Genomic DNA, 19,050 nt, shown 5'->3' with positions numbered 1-19,050 from the left:
TTAAAAACAAAATGCAGCCATACATACTCTGGCTACATAATTCGCGCTCTCCAGAAAAGTAAACAGGGGTACATTTTCACACTGAGCCTGTGTTGGAAAAAAAACACACACACACAGGAGCGTTTTTAAGGCTCACGGCGCACTGACTGCATGCCAGAAATGCATCCAGACGTAAACTTGCCCCTTAACATCTGCAATTTCCAACCGCCTCCCGATTTGTCGAGAGTTGTTTGGAAAGCTCAAGAGAGACTCCGCTGTAGCCTCTGGGAAATGTCACTCCAACCAAATTAGCCAAATCATAGCAAGGTTAATCTAGGATTCCACATTGCTCTGTGTTAAGTGCAGTCGCAGTAAGCACTTTCCCGCATTGTGTGGAGAGCACAAAGTACATTTCCTTGAGGTCTGCCTGCTGCTGATATGATGAGCGCTGGTGAAGAATACATTATGGGCGAAGGTGGCAGCTCTCTGTACCATCTCTACCGTTAACCCGCGAGAGAAAACTGCGGCAGGCCGAATGTTGCATTATGAGAGGCTTCCCCCAGGCATTCATTGAGTTGTCAGCAACGAACCATCAACCATCATTCAACCGGCACACATATTCACTCGCGCACACACAAGCCTGAAACCGCCTCCGCTTTTCCATTCCCGGTATCTCACCTTAACCCCCGATAGCCTCCTCATTGTCCCAAAAGTGCCCCGAAACAATTGCTGAATATCTGTCCGAGCAATTTTTAAGAGCCGGTCGTTGTATTGAAACCATTTGCCGATGTTTAGACAGACTGTCAGTGCCGAGTACGGAGCTATTGTTCGGGGAAACAATAAACCAGAGTAAAGACAATTTTGGAAGGCAGAAGCACGAACAAAGGATTGACAAAGGACAATTGAACGCTTCACTGTAGCCTTATCATATGAGGAGGAGAGAAAAAAAAATCAAATCTGAAGTGTTATAGTCAGCTATTTGAAAGGTCAGAGTTCCTTATATCCCGAGGCCTTAAATCACAATGGAAAAAGCTTATGAAAGCATGTTTGGGATCAAGCGTGCTGGGGCAGGCTGGATGGAGAGCGTGAGGCCGCCCTGTACACAGTTTAGGATCTGTCTTCATCTAGCCCAAAGCATTCCAAATCGTGTCTATGTGGCAATAAGTATTATAATACAGAGTGCGATTTAAAGCATAGACAAGCGCTCATTTAATGCTCTTCAACATCTGCAAGAGAGAGTGTGAAGTGTGGTTGTAGCACACACACGTGTTTCTGAAATTGTATTATTGACAGCATCTAAAACATAAGCATTAACAGCTTAAGGAACATTCACACGCAAGGAAGATGGTGATAAAAACGTTGAACTGTTTAAAATTCAAAAGAACAGCAGAGTCCACGCCGCTATAAAACGATAACAACATAGGAACAATATCATTGAAATGGCTCTCGGAGTGATTTTTTTCCAGCTGGTTAATGATAAAAAACATTGATAGGCAGCCAAGTTGAATTCACTCTGCTTGAAAGAGCTTGAGGGTTTAGTGCTAACTGCTGTGCAGAGTTAGAATAAACAGAAAACATGCACTGTAGATGATCTTATAGTTATAGTTTGTTATGTAAATTGAATCAGTGAATATTTTATCAGCTTGATTTTATTGTATTTAGGTCTAAAACCTCAATATATGATCAATAAAGTCACATTAACTTTGCATAAAATTATCTTGGGATTATATTAGATTCATTCAATTTAAAATAATTCATCACTGATAAGATTTACCAAAGACACCGTAAAATAATAATATTAATAATTTATATACCAAAATACACCTAACAAAGGTCTTGTCACCTATCCAAGTGAGAATTGCGATTTTTCTTTGCCTAAAAATAAAGATCACGATTTTCTCACGATTCTGTAGCTATAAAACAAAGGTTAATATGAGTGGGCTTTTATTATTGTTATTCTCAAACATGTAGTAAAACAGCAATAGGCGTTATGTAGCTGTACTGTTGGTTAAAATGCTAAATATTGTATAGACTTGGAATGGTGGACTTGAACAGAATTTAGATTTGTCCTGGTCATTAATGCTGATGATAATTCTGATGTTGAATTATTGTGTTTGAGACATGCTTACAATCTGTCATTTTCTGCTTAAAATCTGTCACTGTTGTGATCTTCGTGAATACAGAAGACTGGGTGGGTATTTTTAAATTTCGGGCGGGTTTTGGATACTTTTTGGGCTGGAATCAGTCAGCTCCATCTGGCAACACTGTGTGCGCATTCGGTTTCATTTTCACTGCTATGAGCGGTTCACTTCCTGCACGGCTCCCAAACGATCACTCTGTGCCACAAAGTGAATATTATTTAAAACTTTATTACCAGTCATACACAGCCTATGCAGGTTCTGTTCACTAAAGTAAACTTCATTCAGAGGGGCGTGTTTGCACGCCCTCCGTAACAGCTGACGGTCAACTCGCATCGCATGTAATTCGCAGATGATCCCTACAACTGCGTGCATGAATATCCGGTGAATATCAAACCTAAAACCAACTTTATCGAGCTAATTTAGCTGTTTTTCATAGATTTTAGTACTAACAAGATGTTAACGTCACAGGACCTAATACAGTATACAATACGACTTCATCAAAAGGTCTACCGTACTAACGCTGCAGTTTTTGTGCCCATCGAAAAAGCCAGCGACTCCGGCTGTGGGACGGATGATTGACGGTTGGTTATCTTGTGTCCTCTGTTCCTCTTGCTGTACTAATCCAGCAGCTGCTTTACGTAAAAGTTGACTAACAGTTTTTGCCATTTTACTTCTGTCATATACACATTAGCAACTCACGCTGTCCCATCCATCAAAACCGTGCTTCTGCCCTCAAGCTCTGTGAAAGCCCTCAACATCACTTGAATACGCCCCTCCCACTGATTAGCATAGGCTTTGCACACAGGTTGAAGTTGAAAATAAAATTGAAAATAAAAACTGAAATAAAAAAGGGTCAATAAAAGTAAATCTTAAATTTACATTTTATTTTTAATTGTGTCACTATAACAGCGTGAACATTAATAACTAGCTTCATTTTAATTATTGATTTGACAGGGACAGGGATGTGTTGTAACAGTGAAAATTAAAATTAAATAATTTCATTTCATTTTCAATTTTGGCAGATATTTTGAAAAACAGTGTCTTAAAATTAAATTGTTGATCTGTTTTTCACTTTAATTTCCAATGTTTATTTAATTTATTTAAAATTGCCAGGATTTACCTTCTATACAGAAAAGCATGTTGAATAAAGATACAATATCTTTACCTTTTAGAGACAAAAGAAAATGATTTCACTCATATTTGTTTACATTTTTGAAATTTTTAATTAACAGAACAATGTTACTTTTCCACATATATTCACATTTTACATTATGTTAGTACATCCAAGTTATCCTAAAACCTAAATGTAAATCTTGTAACCATAATTATGAGATCAAACTACTCAATCAACCAACATTCATGACAAATACTTCATTTGAACTAAACCTTTGAATGAGATGAAAATCTGCCCTTTATGTCCATTAAAGTCAGAGGTATTGAGGAGGTCTAAAATGCATAATGTCTTTAATAGACCCTTTAGAGTAATTACCCTGTATGTTTATATCGATGAACTATATGCTAAGCAATAATTAACAGCACAGACATCAACGGTCCGATGTCACACAAAAAAAAAAAAAAAAAAACAATGAGGCAATTAAATCCAGTGGCTCTATGCTCCTGCAGGGTCATTCAAAGACTACTGGAAATCACAGCTACTGTAATTACAGCTCTGCACTATTACCACAGTGCTGCCATATGTGCACCAAATACTGTGTTACACTTAATGGTATAGAATGATAAACTCAATCAGAACATATTGGCTTGCCCAATGACAAAAACAACAACAAATAAATAATAAAAAAACAACCATTTAGTTAATATACAGTGGATTTCAAAATTTAAGAATAATTTATTCATTCACTCATTTTCTCTTTGGCTTAGTCAGGGGTCGCCACAGAGGAATGAACCGCCAACTTATCCAGCATATGTTTCAAGCAGCGGATGCCTTTCCAGCTGTAACCCATCATTGGGAAACACCCATACACACACATACTCTATGGACAATTTAGTTTACCTATGGCGCATGCCTTTAGACTTGTGGGGGAAACCGGAGCACTTGGAGGAAACCCATGTGAACATGCGGAGAACATGCAAACTCTAAACAGAAATGCCAACTGACCCAGCCAAGGCTCAAACCAACGACCTTCTTGCTTGGAGTCAACAGCGTTACCCACTGTGCCACCGCACTGCCCGTGAATAACTTATGGTGATTATTATTTTTTTCAGAAATTATGTCTTCAACATTTAAAATTTGAAAGAATTATAGTTTTGTTTTACAAAATAGTGAAAACACAAAAGTTAGACTAGCAGTTAAATACTTTAAATGGAAGGTATCTGAAAGTGTAATTTGTAATCAGTGTCAAATACATCATTTATTTATGCATTCATTCATGCATTCACTCACAGTTTTTGACTGTGCTTCAAACATATTTGCAACTCATAAAATATGGTTAGAAACTGCTAATTTATAACTCATTATTCATATTTACATGTACAGTGGATTTCAAAATTTGAGAATACTTTATAATTATTATTATTTTTCAGAAATAATGCTGTCTTAATCGTTCAAAAAATATTTAAAACATTACAGTTATTACAACTTTTTTTTACAAAATAGTCCTTAATTAAGTAATTTTTGTTTTTATTTTAAACATTTCAATGGTTTGTAGTATTACAACTAACAGATACACATTGTGTACTTACAGCAATGATTCTAGAAAGACTTTGTTCAGCAGGTCCCAAGACGATTGCAAATAAAAATGCAGATTTTAATCCAAGTGATGTGGCAGGACAGTGCAGGACTCGTTTGCATGAAAGTTCTTAACCAAAATATCCCCCAGTTTAAAGGTTAAGGGTACCCTTAATAAAAGTTGGGTTGCAAGAACAAACCAAAAAAATAAATGAAAAAACAAGAAAAAAAATCAACTTAAGTAATCTAAAGCTGCCATTAAATATTTCCTTTTAGTCTTTAGTAACAATTTCCTCCCAAAACATTCTAATCAGCTCCCTTAAACGAACAAATGATACTCAAAATGCAAGCATTCTCAACCCCCCCAAAAAAGTTTTAGATAAAAGACTCACAGGATTGTAGATAAATAACTTAATAAAACCATTTAATAAATAAGCTAATATATACATGTCCGCGCAGGAGTGCATATGAAATTTCACTGCAGCTTCGAAAGACTCTACATAATCCCAGCCTAGTTTTATAGGTCCCCCAAACATAATGTCGAGATAGACTATGTAATTTCCCTCAAGCATACACTGGCACAAGTAGTTTCCGTAATACTGGTTTATTTGGTGGCTTTTTCCCTAAATCCACTGTGAAAACTAAACAATAAATACAAAACAAATGAACTTAATACAAACCAAAGCATATATAAACAAACAAACAAACTTAGGGAACGTCTCGACTCGCTTAACGAAAACAAAATGGCACAGATGATGTGCACTGCAGAGCTCGTTTTAAAGCATTCGCGGTTTGTTATAATCTGTTTACGTAACTATGGCAACTGCGTTGCATGTTGGTGTTTGTTGCCAGAAACTACAGTGAAACGCTTAGAAAAAAGGCACTTAGGTAAAAGTGACAGATAAGAAGTTTGTTGCAACGCTCTTAATGAAATCCCTTACCTCCGGGATTTTTCCCCCTCAGGGACACCGTTAAGTAAAATTACTGAAGGACTTTCAGGCAAGCAGGCACAGGTGTCGAGTGTAAATGACGTCACTTGCAGCGGAAGCGCGGTTGCCCGAGAGTGCAAGTGCAAATATGCAGCCAGACTCTAATGAGCGAAATATGTAAGCAGGTAAAGAGGTACATTTTGCTAGCAGTTTTTGTTTTGGCAAATTGAGACTGTTCTTTCCAGGACTCGAAACATGAATTATTCAGCGGTCAACTCCACTTTGCATCCCAAGTCCATCACCATATGTGCCGAGCTATACTGAGCAAACTGGCGACACTAGAAAAATTGTCCACATGGAGGTCAGTGGTCAGCAGTAGCTTGAAAAGGAACAGAAGCTGTCTGCGACATACCTGCATCATACCGCTCCATATAATTCGTTTTACACACATATTAAGGCAGACATACCTCTGGGTACATATTTCGCGGTCTCCAGAAATGTAGACAGGTGTATGTATTAACAATGAGTCAGTGTAGGAAATATGTTTAAAAACTGCTCAGATATAACTCTATCTCACTAAGCAATGGCCTAAAAGTTTTGTAGTTAGCATATAAATTCCTGATCATATCACTGAAATTATTTAAAAATACTTTTAAAAAAAAGATTCTTTATTAGTACATAATAATAATAATAATAATTCCTTACATTTATATATCGCTTTTCTGGGCACTCAAAGCGCTTTACATAGTGGGGGGAATCACCTCATCTACCACCAGTGTGCAGCATCCACCTGGATGACGCGACGGCAGCCATTTTGCGCCAGACCGCACACCACACACCAGCTGATTGGTGGAGAGGAGACAGTGATGCAGCCAATTGAATATGGGGATGGTTAGGAGGCCATGATGGACAAAGGCCAGTGGGCAGATTTGGCCAGGATGCCGGGGTTAAACCCCTACTCTTTTCGAAGGACATCCTGGGATTTTTAACGACCACAGAGAGTCAGGACCTCGGTTTAACGTCTCATCCGAAAGACGGCGCTCACTGAGCAGTATAGCGTCCCCGTCACTATACTGGGGCATTAGGACCCACACAGACCGCAGGTTGGGCACCCCCTGCTGGCCTCACTAACACCACTTCCGGCAGCAACCTAGCTTTCCCATGTGGTCTCCCATCCAGGTACTGACCGGGCACAGCCCTGCTTAGCTTCAGTGGGCAACCATGTGAGAGTTGCAGAGAGCTAGCTGCCGGCATCACAACCTTCAGTAGCAGAAGCTGTAAAATCTGTAAAGTTTCTATTGTCACTGGCTCTCGCTCATTGTCATCTCCTCTCCCCACGCAGATGTTAATTAGCCTGAAGAAGAATAGCTCAGACAAATGACTTTTCGGTCTCATTTGGGCCAGACTGAATCTTCCGACCAAAAGTCAAAGTTCACCAATATATTCAGGATGGTTGTCAGCATGAAACTTTTAATAATTATTGAAGCACATCTCGTCCGGTTTCTAATGTTTCTACAATTTGAAGCATCCTAGCTTTCATAAGTAGTGGTTTTCATGGCTCTTCAGTCTTTTGATCAGAATCTCAAAAAGCAATTCAATCACAAAATACACAGGAGAATTAAATAAATACGGCTGCCCATAGATAAGTGCGGCTGACTTTAATAAAAATTCACAACCACTCCAAAATACTGCTGTGCGCTGAATTTTTGATTCGCTTTGAAAAAGGGCCAAAATCTTTCGCTTTAAACTTTGGAAGGTAAAGATGAGGTTGATGTATTCTAGAGTTATGCTATAACTTAATATAAATGAAAAGAAATTGGTGAGAACAACAGCAAAAGGAGTGATAATTGATTGAAATCCTTTCCTGAAACTCTTGGTTGCATCACCATAACATTCTGAACCTCTAAACCAGCACACAGAACAACTAGTACACACTACAGTGTTTTCAGGTTGCTGTGAAATTGTTTCTAACATACTGCAATATATTCGCACTCACCTGAAGGGCTGATGTGTCTCCAAGAGATTTTGGGCTCTGGTTTCCCACTGGCTGCGCAGATGAGTGAAACGTTGCTGCCTTCGTTTACCGTAATGTCCGATGAAATGTCATAGATTTTGGGGGGAACTGTGAAACAAAACAGCAACAGTTAGACACACAAAGCTGCAAATGAGCTCAGGGCCAAAAAGCCTGGATTTAGAAAGTCAAGCATGTGGACAACAACAAGAGCCAGTGTAGCTGCAAGTAGCAATTATACCAGTCCAAACCCAATCCCACTTTATTCCGATAAAGTCATAGGTCTGTCCCCTGTATTTTAAAAGAATAAGTGTTATTTCTCCTTTATTTACACTGTCTATTGGTTGTCTAACGCATAGATGGTAATTCTACATATATGTGCCAAATTTAAAAATAAAGGTTTCATTATAACAAACTGAAATAGGCCCACTCAAGCAATTTCGATTTAAATGCCAAATTATTTCTGATAATTATTAACATTTGGAAGACATCAAATTTTCTTCCACTGCTTCATACTGACAGGGTGAAAAAAATCCTACAATTAGCTCACAAGTATAATTATAGAGTCTAAGTGTAATTTGATTTGAATGAATGATCATATGGATATGCATAGTCTATGAGCCAAGAAGCGTAATGGTGTAAAATATTCCATCAAACAGACCTAAAACTCACCAAAACCATCCATTTTTTAAACGATTTAAAAAATATTTTGGTAACACTTCAGTTGAAGGGGGTGTTCATGAGACCATAATGATGATGATATGAATATGAATGAGATTTTATGCATGCTCATTCGCTCAGTTAGCTCATTTTACAGTTTTTCCAACTGCTTACACACAAAATCTTTTCATGTCACACAAATTTTGAAACCTCTTACTCAAAATCCAAAACTACACCCCAAATATCCAAAACCAATAAGCTATTTCTCAGCCTTGAACTACACACAAATCTCTACCTAAACACAAAAATCTAAGCTACTTGCTTTCCTTTTTCCAAACACAACCAATCAAAATGTTACACTTATTCATCAGATCACACAGACACACTGTTCAAATGTGGAAACACTATTTTCTTAACTGATCACTAACCAATCACTGCTTTACTGTAGTACAGGCTTATAAATAGGTCGAAAGTGACAAGACACCAGTCTGTTCTGGTCCAAAACTGGACCTACCGCCATATTCATATCCCCTATTCACTTTTTCTAAATCTTTAATTATTCTAGAAAAGAATATAGGAATTTTTTTTAGGCTGGCTCTGCAAAGTAATGTAATGTAATGTAATGTGTATTTATATAGCGCATTTAATGTGTATGTCCATACACACAAAGCGCTTCACAATCATGAGGGGGGGGGTCTCTCCACACCACCACCGGTGTGCAGCATCCACTTGGATGATGCGACGGCAGCCACAGGACAACGGTGTCAGTGCGCTCACCACACACCAGCTATTGGTGGAGTGGAGAGACAGTGATATGGCCAATTCGGTGGAAGGGGATGATTGGGAGGCCATGATCGTAAGGGCCGATAGAGGGACTTTGACCAGGACACCGGGGTTACACCCCTGCTCTTTCACGAGAAGTGCCATGGGATTTTTAATGAGAGTCAGGACCTCGGTTTTAACGTCTCATCCGAAAGACGGCGCTCACTGACAGTGTAGTGTCCCCTTCACTTTTACTGGGGCATTAGGACTCATGCAGACCACAGGTTGAGCGCCCCCTGCTGGCCTCACTAACACCACTTCCAACAGCAACCTAGTGTTCCCTAGTGGTCTCCCATCCAGGTACTAACCAGGCTCAGCCCTGCTTAGCTTCAGTGAGTAGCCGGTCTTGGGCTGCAGGGTGATATGGCTGTGGCCAAGTGTATGATGGTCAACCTTACAGTATGTTCACATGAGGCTTCTCTGGATGCTTTTTCCTTTTTTTTTTTTTTTTTAATGGCGACCCTGTTTTGAAAACATGTGTTAGCAGTTGGAAAAAAACTGTAAATATAAAGATGACATAAAGATGTCTTTTTTATGACAGCTTGACATTATCAAAACAGCATAACTAGTCATAAATCTGTCATAGACATGAGGCCTTATGTCATGAAGCCATTATAACAGTGAACTTTATGACAGGGTCATTGATAGTTTCTTGACCTTAACTACAGACATACAAATTGAATTAAACATTAGAATTAGTGGTGTAACGCATCACAAATCTTACGTATCGGTCACATTACGGTTTTTAGTCACAGATCAGACCATTTTTTAAATCAGCCAAAAAGGGAGGAGACAAATGTAATTTGCTTTCCATTTATTACAAAAACAGCACTTCAAGAAACTTTTGGTTTTAACATGCAGAACTTTTTGTTAATAAATCTAAATAGTAAAATATTCAGTACTGTGAAAAACTTACTGTTACTACTACTGTTGTTAATAACGCTAATGTATAATGTATACATTAATGTATAAAACTAATTTGTACAACCCATATTTATTTTTATTCTCATTTTCAATAAACGGTTCAGTTATTCACTCATAAAACTTTATGTTTCATTGCTTGACGTGTCATTTTTGAAGAATTATTCAGTGCCATATTTCTGAGGGCTGGTTGTTGCCACCTACTGTTTAAGTAACATAATTGCTGCCTACAACTTTCCTTTTTGAGTCTCAAGTTAAATGCATATGACTGTGAATATAATCTTTACCATAAACATCAGTGATTTGATCTAAACTATAAACTGTTATCCCAGTACTTCTGTGTTATTTGAGTGATTGTAACTTCATAACTAACTCCAAAGACCAAAGACTGAATCTATTTCTTGATTTTTGCATTTTTCGAACACAGATTACAATAGATCACAATAAATATGGGCAAATCGCCATCATTTATAATTTATGTTGTGTGGGTGTTGAGATCCCAAATTTTAATGATTAATCGTGCAGCTTCCACTGAATGCATTAATGCAGGATAAACAAGTAATGAAAGGAAACACCTTCAATAACCTAAGAAGCTCACCAAATCCTGAATAATCTACCACAACTTCTTTAGCCCTCATTATATTGAAAGCCTAAATGCTTTCATACATGTGATTTGAAGCCCATGAGAGGCGGTCTTTCTGGGATCATTACAAATTTAGGATCAATCTACAAGAAAAAAAATGAATAATCCACAGGTCATGTGTGTTTCGTGGGTTGTGGTCCTACAAATCACAGATCAACCGTGATCCATTATACCCCTAGTTAGAATATTATTAAATTATTTGACAAAAAAAAAATTAAAAATCATTTGTTCCACTATAAAAAAGTTGGAAAAATATTTATGACACAATAATTATGGCCTCACACATGACCATTATGTTTATGACAGATTTATGACAAGATATATTGTCTTGCTAATGTCATGACAAAGACACTGACAGATTTTGTTGTCTTCAAAGTTGTCATGAATGTAATTTAAAATGTTATTTAAAATGACATAACCGAGCGAATGACACTTAATTACAGCAGTCATAAGCATACATAAAATCTCATTCACATCCCTGATGTGAGACATCATCATTATAAGCGTGTCATGACAGTCTTATGAACACCCTCTTTAAGCAAAGTGATGCCATTTATAGCTATTAATATGTATTTGTTCATAAAAGCAAACGTTGACCTTAAGAAAGGTGTGTAATTAGATCTTATCTGGTAGTTAAGTTTGTGTTATTCTTCAAGATATACCACAACAGCATGATAATGTGAGGATACAGGGGCTCATGAGACAATAATAAATTCCCATTTTTATTCCATTTTCATCTTGATCTTGAACGAAAGATAGGAAAATAGTATTTGCATGACGCCTACTGCACCATCTAATAATTACAATAAGATCTGCACTTCACATTTCAGTCAAAAACAAAGCTTGATCTTTCAAATCGGCAATTTTACATGAAATTCAAACAATAAATACGGTTTTGACAATCACCTCTTCCATTTTAGTACTAGTATAGGCATGAAAAAAATAAATGAACATCAGAAGACGCGTGTAGAAACAGCACAACTGAAATACATATCTCAAGTAATCGCTCAATCATTCTTTCAAAAGTGGAGAGATGTCAATAAATGGCTTGTAAACAATTTCACGTAACATTACCTCAGGAAAATCATTCAATGTCCATCAACTACTGAGAAAAATAACTATAGATAGGAAGGAACATTCTGTAGTACACTATTGTGGGATTCTTTTGAAGTGAAAATCCAAGATGTGATTAATGCTTTTTATGAGTATATAACTTACAATACACCTGACGTACAGTCTGTATGATTCAACTTTTCCACTATGGATTAGTGTTACACATGCGAACAAACAATGCAACCCATATAAATTCAGCAAATCGTGGAAGTACTGATATAGTAAGAGATAAGTGCATCATACCAGCCCTACCAAAGATTCTATCAGGTTATTTATTCACTATTCCCACAACTTATGTAACATCGCACAGCTAAAACCACAGCTATAGGATTTAGACGTATCCAGCAGATGTTCAGAAGTCTTTGATGCATGACATTATGAGTCATGATGCACCTCACACTCTCTATAACTGCAAAATAAAATAAGAGAAATAAATTTAGATGTAAATGTCTTCCTTCACCCCACCTTTCAGCACACAGAGACTCTACTCTTTCTCAAAACCACCATGTCAGTTGTCAGGGGGTTTATGAATAAATGTCTGACCTCCTGATTTTGCTTTCCTACATAAAAAAGCAATACATTGTCAGGAGTCTGCAAAATCAGCTATTCCCTTTGTTCTCTTTTGAGGCCCGGCTCTGATTCTGTGCCAGGCTGTTTGAAGTACACTGCATTTAACTATGCCGATTCTGATTCTTTTGACTTCCTGCTCCTAATATAATATTCCAAACACCATGTGTTTACTTGTGATGCATGCATAATGGAAAAACCTCCTGGTATTTTTTGTATGTACAGTATATCAAATGTTAAATAGAGTGGTGGTAATTAACTTATATTTTATTGCAAAAGTCAATTAATAATCATCCAGATTCCCTATTGCATCCACAAATAACCAGCTGCAATATAGATATAATAGAATAAGTGATACTCATCTGGGGGAAATCAATTAGAAGAAAATAAGACAGAAGAAACATAAAAGCCAAGTCAGATAATGAGAATGCATTCAAGTTATTCATTCTATCGATGGCAAAGGACAACAAACATTCAGGAGAAAAACTCCTACACTGTTTGATCTCCAGCTTGGGTCTTTCTTATCGTAGGCTTGTGTAATCTGCTGGTATTAAATGATTGAGTTGAAATTCTAATGAACTCTTTCATTGTTTGAAAGCGCTGCTTTGACTGTCACGCTCTCCGCTGCAGGTTTACTTGAACCTCCTCCCACTGTTGACAAATGTCCACAATTACTGATAGCACAAATGGAAAATGTTGCATTTGTCTACTGATCATATCTGCCTTCAACAAGATCAAGACCCTATTAGTCAATGCCCGAGGACTCGGAGAGGAATCAGTGCTTTAAATGAGATGTGAAGGCTTTAAAGGGATAGTTCACTAAAATATATGAATTTACTCACCATTTACAATCCATTGTGAGTTGAACGGCAAAAAAAAGATATATTGAAGAATGCTGAATTTTGAATTATTTTTTCAGCAATGAAAAATACTATTGAAGACAATGCAAGTCAACATTCTTTAAAATATCTTCTTTAGTGTTCAACAGAAGAAAGATCTCACATAAACTCACTGGCCATTTTAATAGGTACACCTGACCAACTGCTAGTTAATGCAAATTTCTAATCAGCTAATCACATGGCAGCAATTTAGGCATGTAGACATGGTCAAGACGATCTGCTGCAGTTCAAACTGAGCATCAGAATGGAAAAGAAAGGTGATTTAAGTGACTTTGAACGTGGCATGATTGTTGGTGCCAGACGGGCTGGTCTGAGTGTTTCAGAAACTGCTGATCTACTGGGATATTCACACACAACCAGTTCTAGGATTTACAGAGAATGGTCCAGAAAAGAGAAAATATCCAGTGAGCGGCAGTTCTGTGGGCGCAAATGCCTTGTTGATGCCAGAGGTCAGAGGAGAATGGCCAGACTGGTTCGAGCTGATAGGAAGGCAACAGCAACCCAAATAACCACTTGTTACAACTGAGGTATGCAGAAGAGCATCTCTGAATGCACAACACATCGGTGGCATATGGTCAACATCAGCAGAAAACCACACTGAGTGCTACTCCTGTCAGCCAAGAACAGAAAACTGAAGTTACCATTCACACAGGCTCACCAAAATTGCACAATAGAAGATAGGAAAAACATTGCCTGGTCTGATGAGTCTCGATTTCTGCAGCAACATTTGGATGGTAGGGTCAGAATTTGGTATCAACAACATGAAAACATGGATCCATCCTGCCTTTAATGGTTTAGGCTGGTGGTGTAATGATGTAGGGGATTTTTTCTTGGCACATGTTGGACCCATTAGTATCAATTGAGCATCGTGTCAACACCACAGCCTACCTGAGTATTGTTGCAGACCATGTCTATCCCTTTATGACCATAGTGTACCCATCTTCTGAAGGCTACGTCCAGCAGGAGAATGCGTCATATCATAAAGCGTGAATCATCTCAGACTGGTTTCCTGAACATGACAATGAGTTCACTGCACTCAAAAGGCCTCCACAGTTACCAGATCTAATTCCATTACAGAACATTTGAGATGTGGTGGAAGATGTGGTGGCTGGTGAATGTATATTTACCACATGTAAAGGATATTTCTTTTAACAATATAAGGTATATACATATATTACTTTTAGAACGTCAAGTCCAAAATAAAAATTAAAAAACAACGCTAAATAAAAAGCTGAATGTAAACATCATACTTTTAATGTTAAAGATTTAGGTTTCTGTCTGTAATGTCAAGGTTGCCGTGTGATATTGCATTTTATTACCGTAAACAATGTATTGTGTGATACAAATAAATTAATAATAGAGCATAATATTGAATGAGGGAGAGACAGTGGCGCTGTGGGTAGTACAATCGCATTACAGCAAGAAGGTCGCTAGTTCGAGCCTCAGCTGGGTCAGTTGGTATTTCTGTATGAAGTTTGCATGTTCTCCCCATGGCGACCCCAGATTAATAAAGAAAAAAAATGAATGAATAATATGGAAGGATAGATGTTTTTTTTTTTATCTTTTCGGCTTAGTCCTTTTATTAATCTGAGGTCGCCAAAGCGGAATGAACTGCCAGCACGTGTTCTACTCAGCAGATGCCTTTCCAATCCCATCACTGGGAAACATCCATGCACACTCATTCACACACATACACTGCAGACAATTCAGCTAACCCAATTCACCTGACCGCATGTCTTTGGACTTGTGGAGGAAACCAGAGCATTCGGAGGAAACCCATGCGAAAATGGGGAAAACATGCAAACTCCACACAAAAACGCCAACTGACCCAGCTGAGGCTCGAACCAGTGGCCTTCTTGCTGTGAGGCAAAAGTGCTACCCACTGCGCCACGCGTGCAGCCCTCAATTTAATATATATCATCATATTGCACAGCCCTCAAACAAAGACTCTCAGACTTTTTTTTGGGAGAACTATCCTTTCACAAACATCAGTTTCATCACTTCTTCAGACAGGGCGCACCCTGAGATTTGAAGTCTCTTATTATTTTTTTCCAGACACCACTTTACTTTTACAGTGCAATAATGGCAAAACTGTGTGAAACAACTGAGCTTTTTAAGCTTATAAGTTTGGGGAGGGGAAAAAATCCAAAGGATTTGGTGCACTGACGGAATATCTCTCATTACAGCCCGAGACAGTTTTGACTTTCATTACTAGTCTTGTGTGTACCACCTGTGAATACAGAGTACATTATCAGATGAAATGAAATCCTCCCAGTACTTTCAAGTAGCTAAAAAGCCGTGAGGACCGGTAGGCCTCTGCACTTCACTGCCAACATAAACAGACATAAAGGTCAACAACCTATACCAATATGCTCTTTTAACCATCACTAAGTTCCCGATGAAAGCACGTATTATTTAATCTCAAGCTCAAGGTCTAACCACGGTTTGACTTCTATATCGCGCTCTTGGCTATGGTTATTTTTAACCTGTTTATTTCCACTCGGCCTGTTCAATTGGTAAGGTAATAATGACAAGAGAAAAACAAGACGACGCTGAAGCCCTACCCCAAGGCCCTATTCAAGACAACCTGATGCTTTGTTTTTCCGTTTAATTCATTAGCTGCTGCACGATTGTCATGTTTGCCCATTTCACTCTAATTCTCCCTCCTCTCCTCGGCGGGAGGCGCTGAGATGGAGCTGCCACAGCTGATGGGGGGAGGCATTTTCTGTCTCTTAGCCCCAGAGTGAATAAATAAGCCTCTAATGACGCCACCTTGAATTACTGAAACGCTTACAGCTATTAAAATGCAGAGTTTCCTCGGAATAAAGTGGAGTACATCGCTTGGCTTTCTATAAATTCTGACAGGTTCTCCAGGGCTGACTGCTGCCACCCAATTCCAAGACCCCATTGCTTCACACCTACTGCCAGCCCACATTCCAATTACAGAGCTGAGGGGAAAGTGGGCTCCTGTCATAATGCAGACTAGCACAGGCAAAGAGCCGAGAAGAGACAGCCAACGAAATCAGATGCCGTCTTATCTATTTGTTGTCTTCCATGGCTGAAAAAGCATTGAAAGAGAAGTTAAGGCTGATGTATAATGAATGCTACAGTATTGTTAATTTATTTATAGCATAAGTGGGAAGAATTTCGATTATATATATATATATATATATATATATATATATATATATATATATATATATATATATATATATATATATATATATATATATATATATATATATATATATGATACCTCTGTGGTAAATTACCAGTGGAATAGGCGATGCTATAAAAGATGCGCTCTATTGCACAGCTGAGCCCTTCATTAACCTTTAATATCTGTTGCATGCCATGCCAAAAATACACAGAGAGCATTTGAAATTAAATTCTTTCCTCCTCCTTACTGGTACAGTGAATAACATTTAAATAACAGGGTATTATGTTACATTATTACAGTAGAAGTCAGGAGAGTTTGAGTATGAGTATTTACACTAGAACTTTTAGTTGATTAGTCAACATTGAATGCATTCTCAGAAAAAAAAGTTACAGTCACTAGCATTGTATCCAACACAGGCTCATTGTGAATACGTACCCCTGTATACATTTGTGGAGAACGTGAAATACGTCCCAGGAGGCGCTTTTTTTTTTTTTTTTGCAGTTTTTTTCTCGAATCCACCAGAGGCCGTTCTGTACGCTCTTTCAGATCCCAAATTTTTCTAGCTAGTGTGATTCCCGCTTGCTGTTCTCACATAAATTCACCAGAGGCCACAGTCGACTGACTAACAAACCAATGGACTGATCACCCCCACCCACCACCTTCCTTAAACCCAACCAACAGTGTTTTCAAAAGCAAAAAAAGAAAGGCCCTCGTGGCAGCCTGATTTTTACCATGTTTTCAGATCTTGCCATGTTCTCACTCTGTTTATTATTATTCTCACTTGTTTATTAAAATTTTTGCCTTTTGTTTTTGTTTTAACTGCTTTCTGGAACCGTTCTTTACCAGACTCAAACCCCATTATCGCGATCAGCTCCGCTCCACCTCCCAAGTCCGCTGACATATGCAGCGAGCCACTGGGCAAACTGGTAACAGCAAAAAGGTGTCCACATGGAGGTTAGCAGTCAGCTGGTAGTGCGAAAATGAAAAAAGGCTAGCGGCAGTGTTATACTGATAGGGGTGGGTGATAAAATCGTTATCTGTATTTATTGACCAAACACCATTGGCAATAACAATAAAAAAAGTTGTGTATGAAGTTTCAGTATGAGGTTTCTATATGAAGCGCTATAGTTTTATTAAAACGAGGCTGCTGAGCACATGCCTTGGAAGCAGTACCAATAAGCTTGAAGTGTCAGTTTGTCAATTCCAATGGAGGCGTGCAACATGCACATGGTGTGCAAGCGGTGTACACGCAACGCTTGTGCATTTTTAAGGTACACATAGTTGAAAAACATCTGAACTTTTCCAAATGCCCCAAGCGCACCGCCCTTCATGTAAGCAGAACTGACCAATCTGCTTTACACTTTGAATATAAACATTTCAGCAATAATGATAAGACAAACACAGCGCATCCAAACACTGCTGCGCTTTTTACTTTTCTCCATAAACTTACATTGGAGAAGCAGCAATGTTTTTTTTTCTCCGTTTGTCATCCTCTGAGAAAATGGTCGCCTAGTTGCGAGAGATGCAATAGAAAATGATAAAGAAAAGCATGCACTTGCGCCTGTCATTTCAGGTCAGATTAACAACAAATGTATAGCAGAAGGGAGGAGATTGTAAATGCATCCCAGCCACTAGCTCCCCATCTGAAAGATTTTTTAGCATGGGGGTAATGTAGTCATTAAACTTCACAATTTGTAATGTTGCAGTATGTATAAGGATGGCTGGTTCCTTTACTTGAAAGCTCAGATTTGATGATCATAATTTGTTTTTTTTACAGAGTTTGAGGTTTACTGTATCATTATTATTTACACTTTAGAGTTAATTTACCTTTACCATTGCACACACTTTGCAACATTTTTTTTCAAGTTTAAGAGTCTCTTTAACAAGTATGTTTATTTTATTATAAAGAGATCAGATATTTTGTTTAAATATTTTGTCTTTGACTATTAAAACTTTTTGCCTTAGTAATGTTGGTAAATTAAAATAAAGTGGTTAATAAAAAAAATCATAATATACCTAAATGTATTGTTAAAAAATGTTCAATAATTATCAATATCGAGTTATATGAAATATGATAGCGTGATTATTTTTTGCAATATCGCCCAGCCCTACATACCGCCATGTAGCAATTGTTTTAAAGATTGCCACGGCTGGTGCCTGCTTGTGCTTGTGTGTATGTCATGACGTCACTCACTGTTTGTTTCCTAAAGTCCAGTCCACCTTTGTGCACCTGCGGCGAGTTGCGTTATTTACAAAATGGCTATAAATATGGACCAACATTGAAGCGGAGAGAGGAGATTTCACTGCCAGCCATCAAGCTTCATTTATTTTCTTTAATTTCCAGCCTTTTTTACTTGTTAAGTCTTAATTTATTATTTGTTGGGTTGTTAGTCTTAGGTTAGTGTGGTATATTTGTTGGAGAACGTGAGTTTTGATTCTTTATTCATTCTTGCTTAGTTGTGACACATGATTTGTTTGATTGTTTTGTTGTAATAAATGTACTATTTTAGACAACT

General features: G+C 37.9%; 1 protein-coding gene across 6 annotated transcripts in view; it reads right to left on the bottom strand.

Moving 5' to 3' along the window:
- Positions 1–19,050, bottom strand: part of negr1 (neuronal growth regulator 1) — a 305,572-nt gene that overhangs the window by 226,110 nt on the left and 60,412 nt on the right. For all 6 annotated transcript variants that reach the window (XR_015492707.1, XR_015492705.1, XR_015492706.1 and 3 more), the window contains 1 exon segment: positions 7,735–7,860. Coding sequence is in view for 3 of the 6 variants with exons in the window: in XM_087255422.1 (XP_087111548.1) it covers positions 7,735–7,860 (126 nt within the window). In the remaining 3 variants the exon portion in view is untranslated.

This window comes from Danio rerio, chromosome 6, assembly GCF_052040795.2.
Source record: "Danio rerio strain M-AB ecotype USA chromosome 6, GRCz13ab, whole genome shotgun sequence".
Lineage (NCBI taxonomy): Eukaryota > Metazoa > Chordata > Actinopteri > Cypriniformes > Danionidae > Danio > Danio rerio.
Note: the sequence above shows the minus strand (reverse complement) of the source record. Positions and strands in the feature narration are given on the sequence as shown.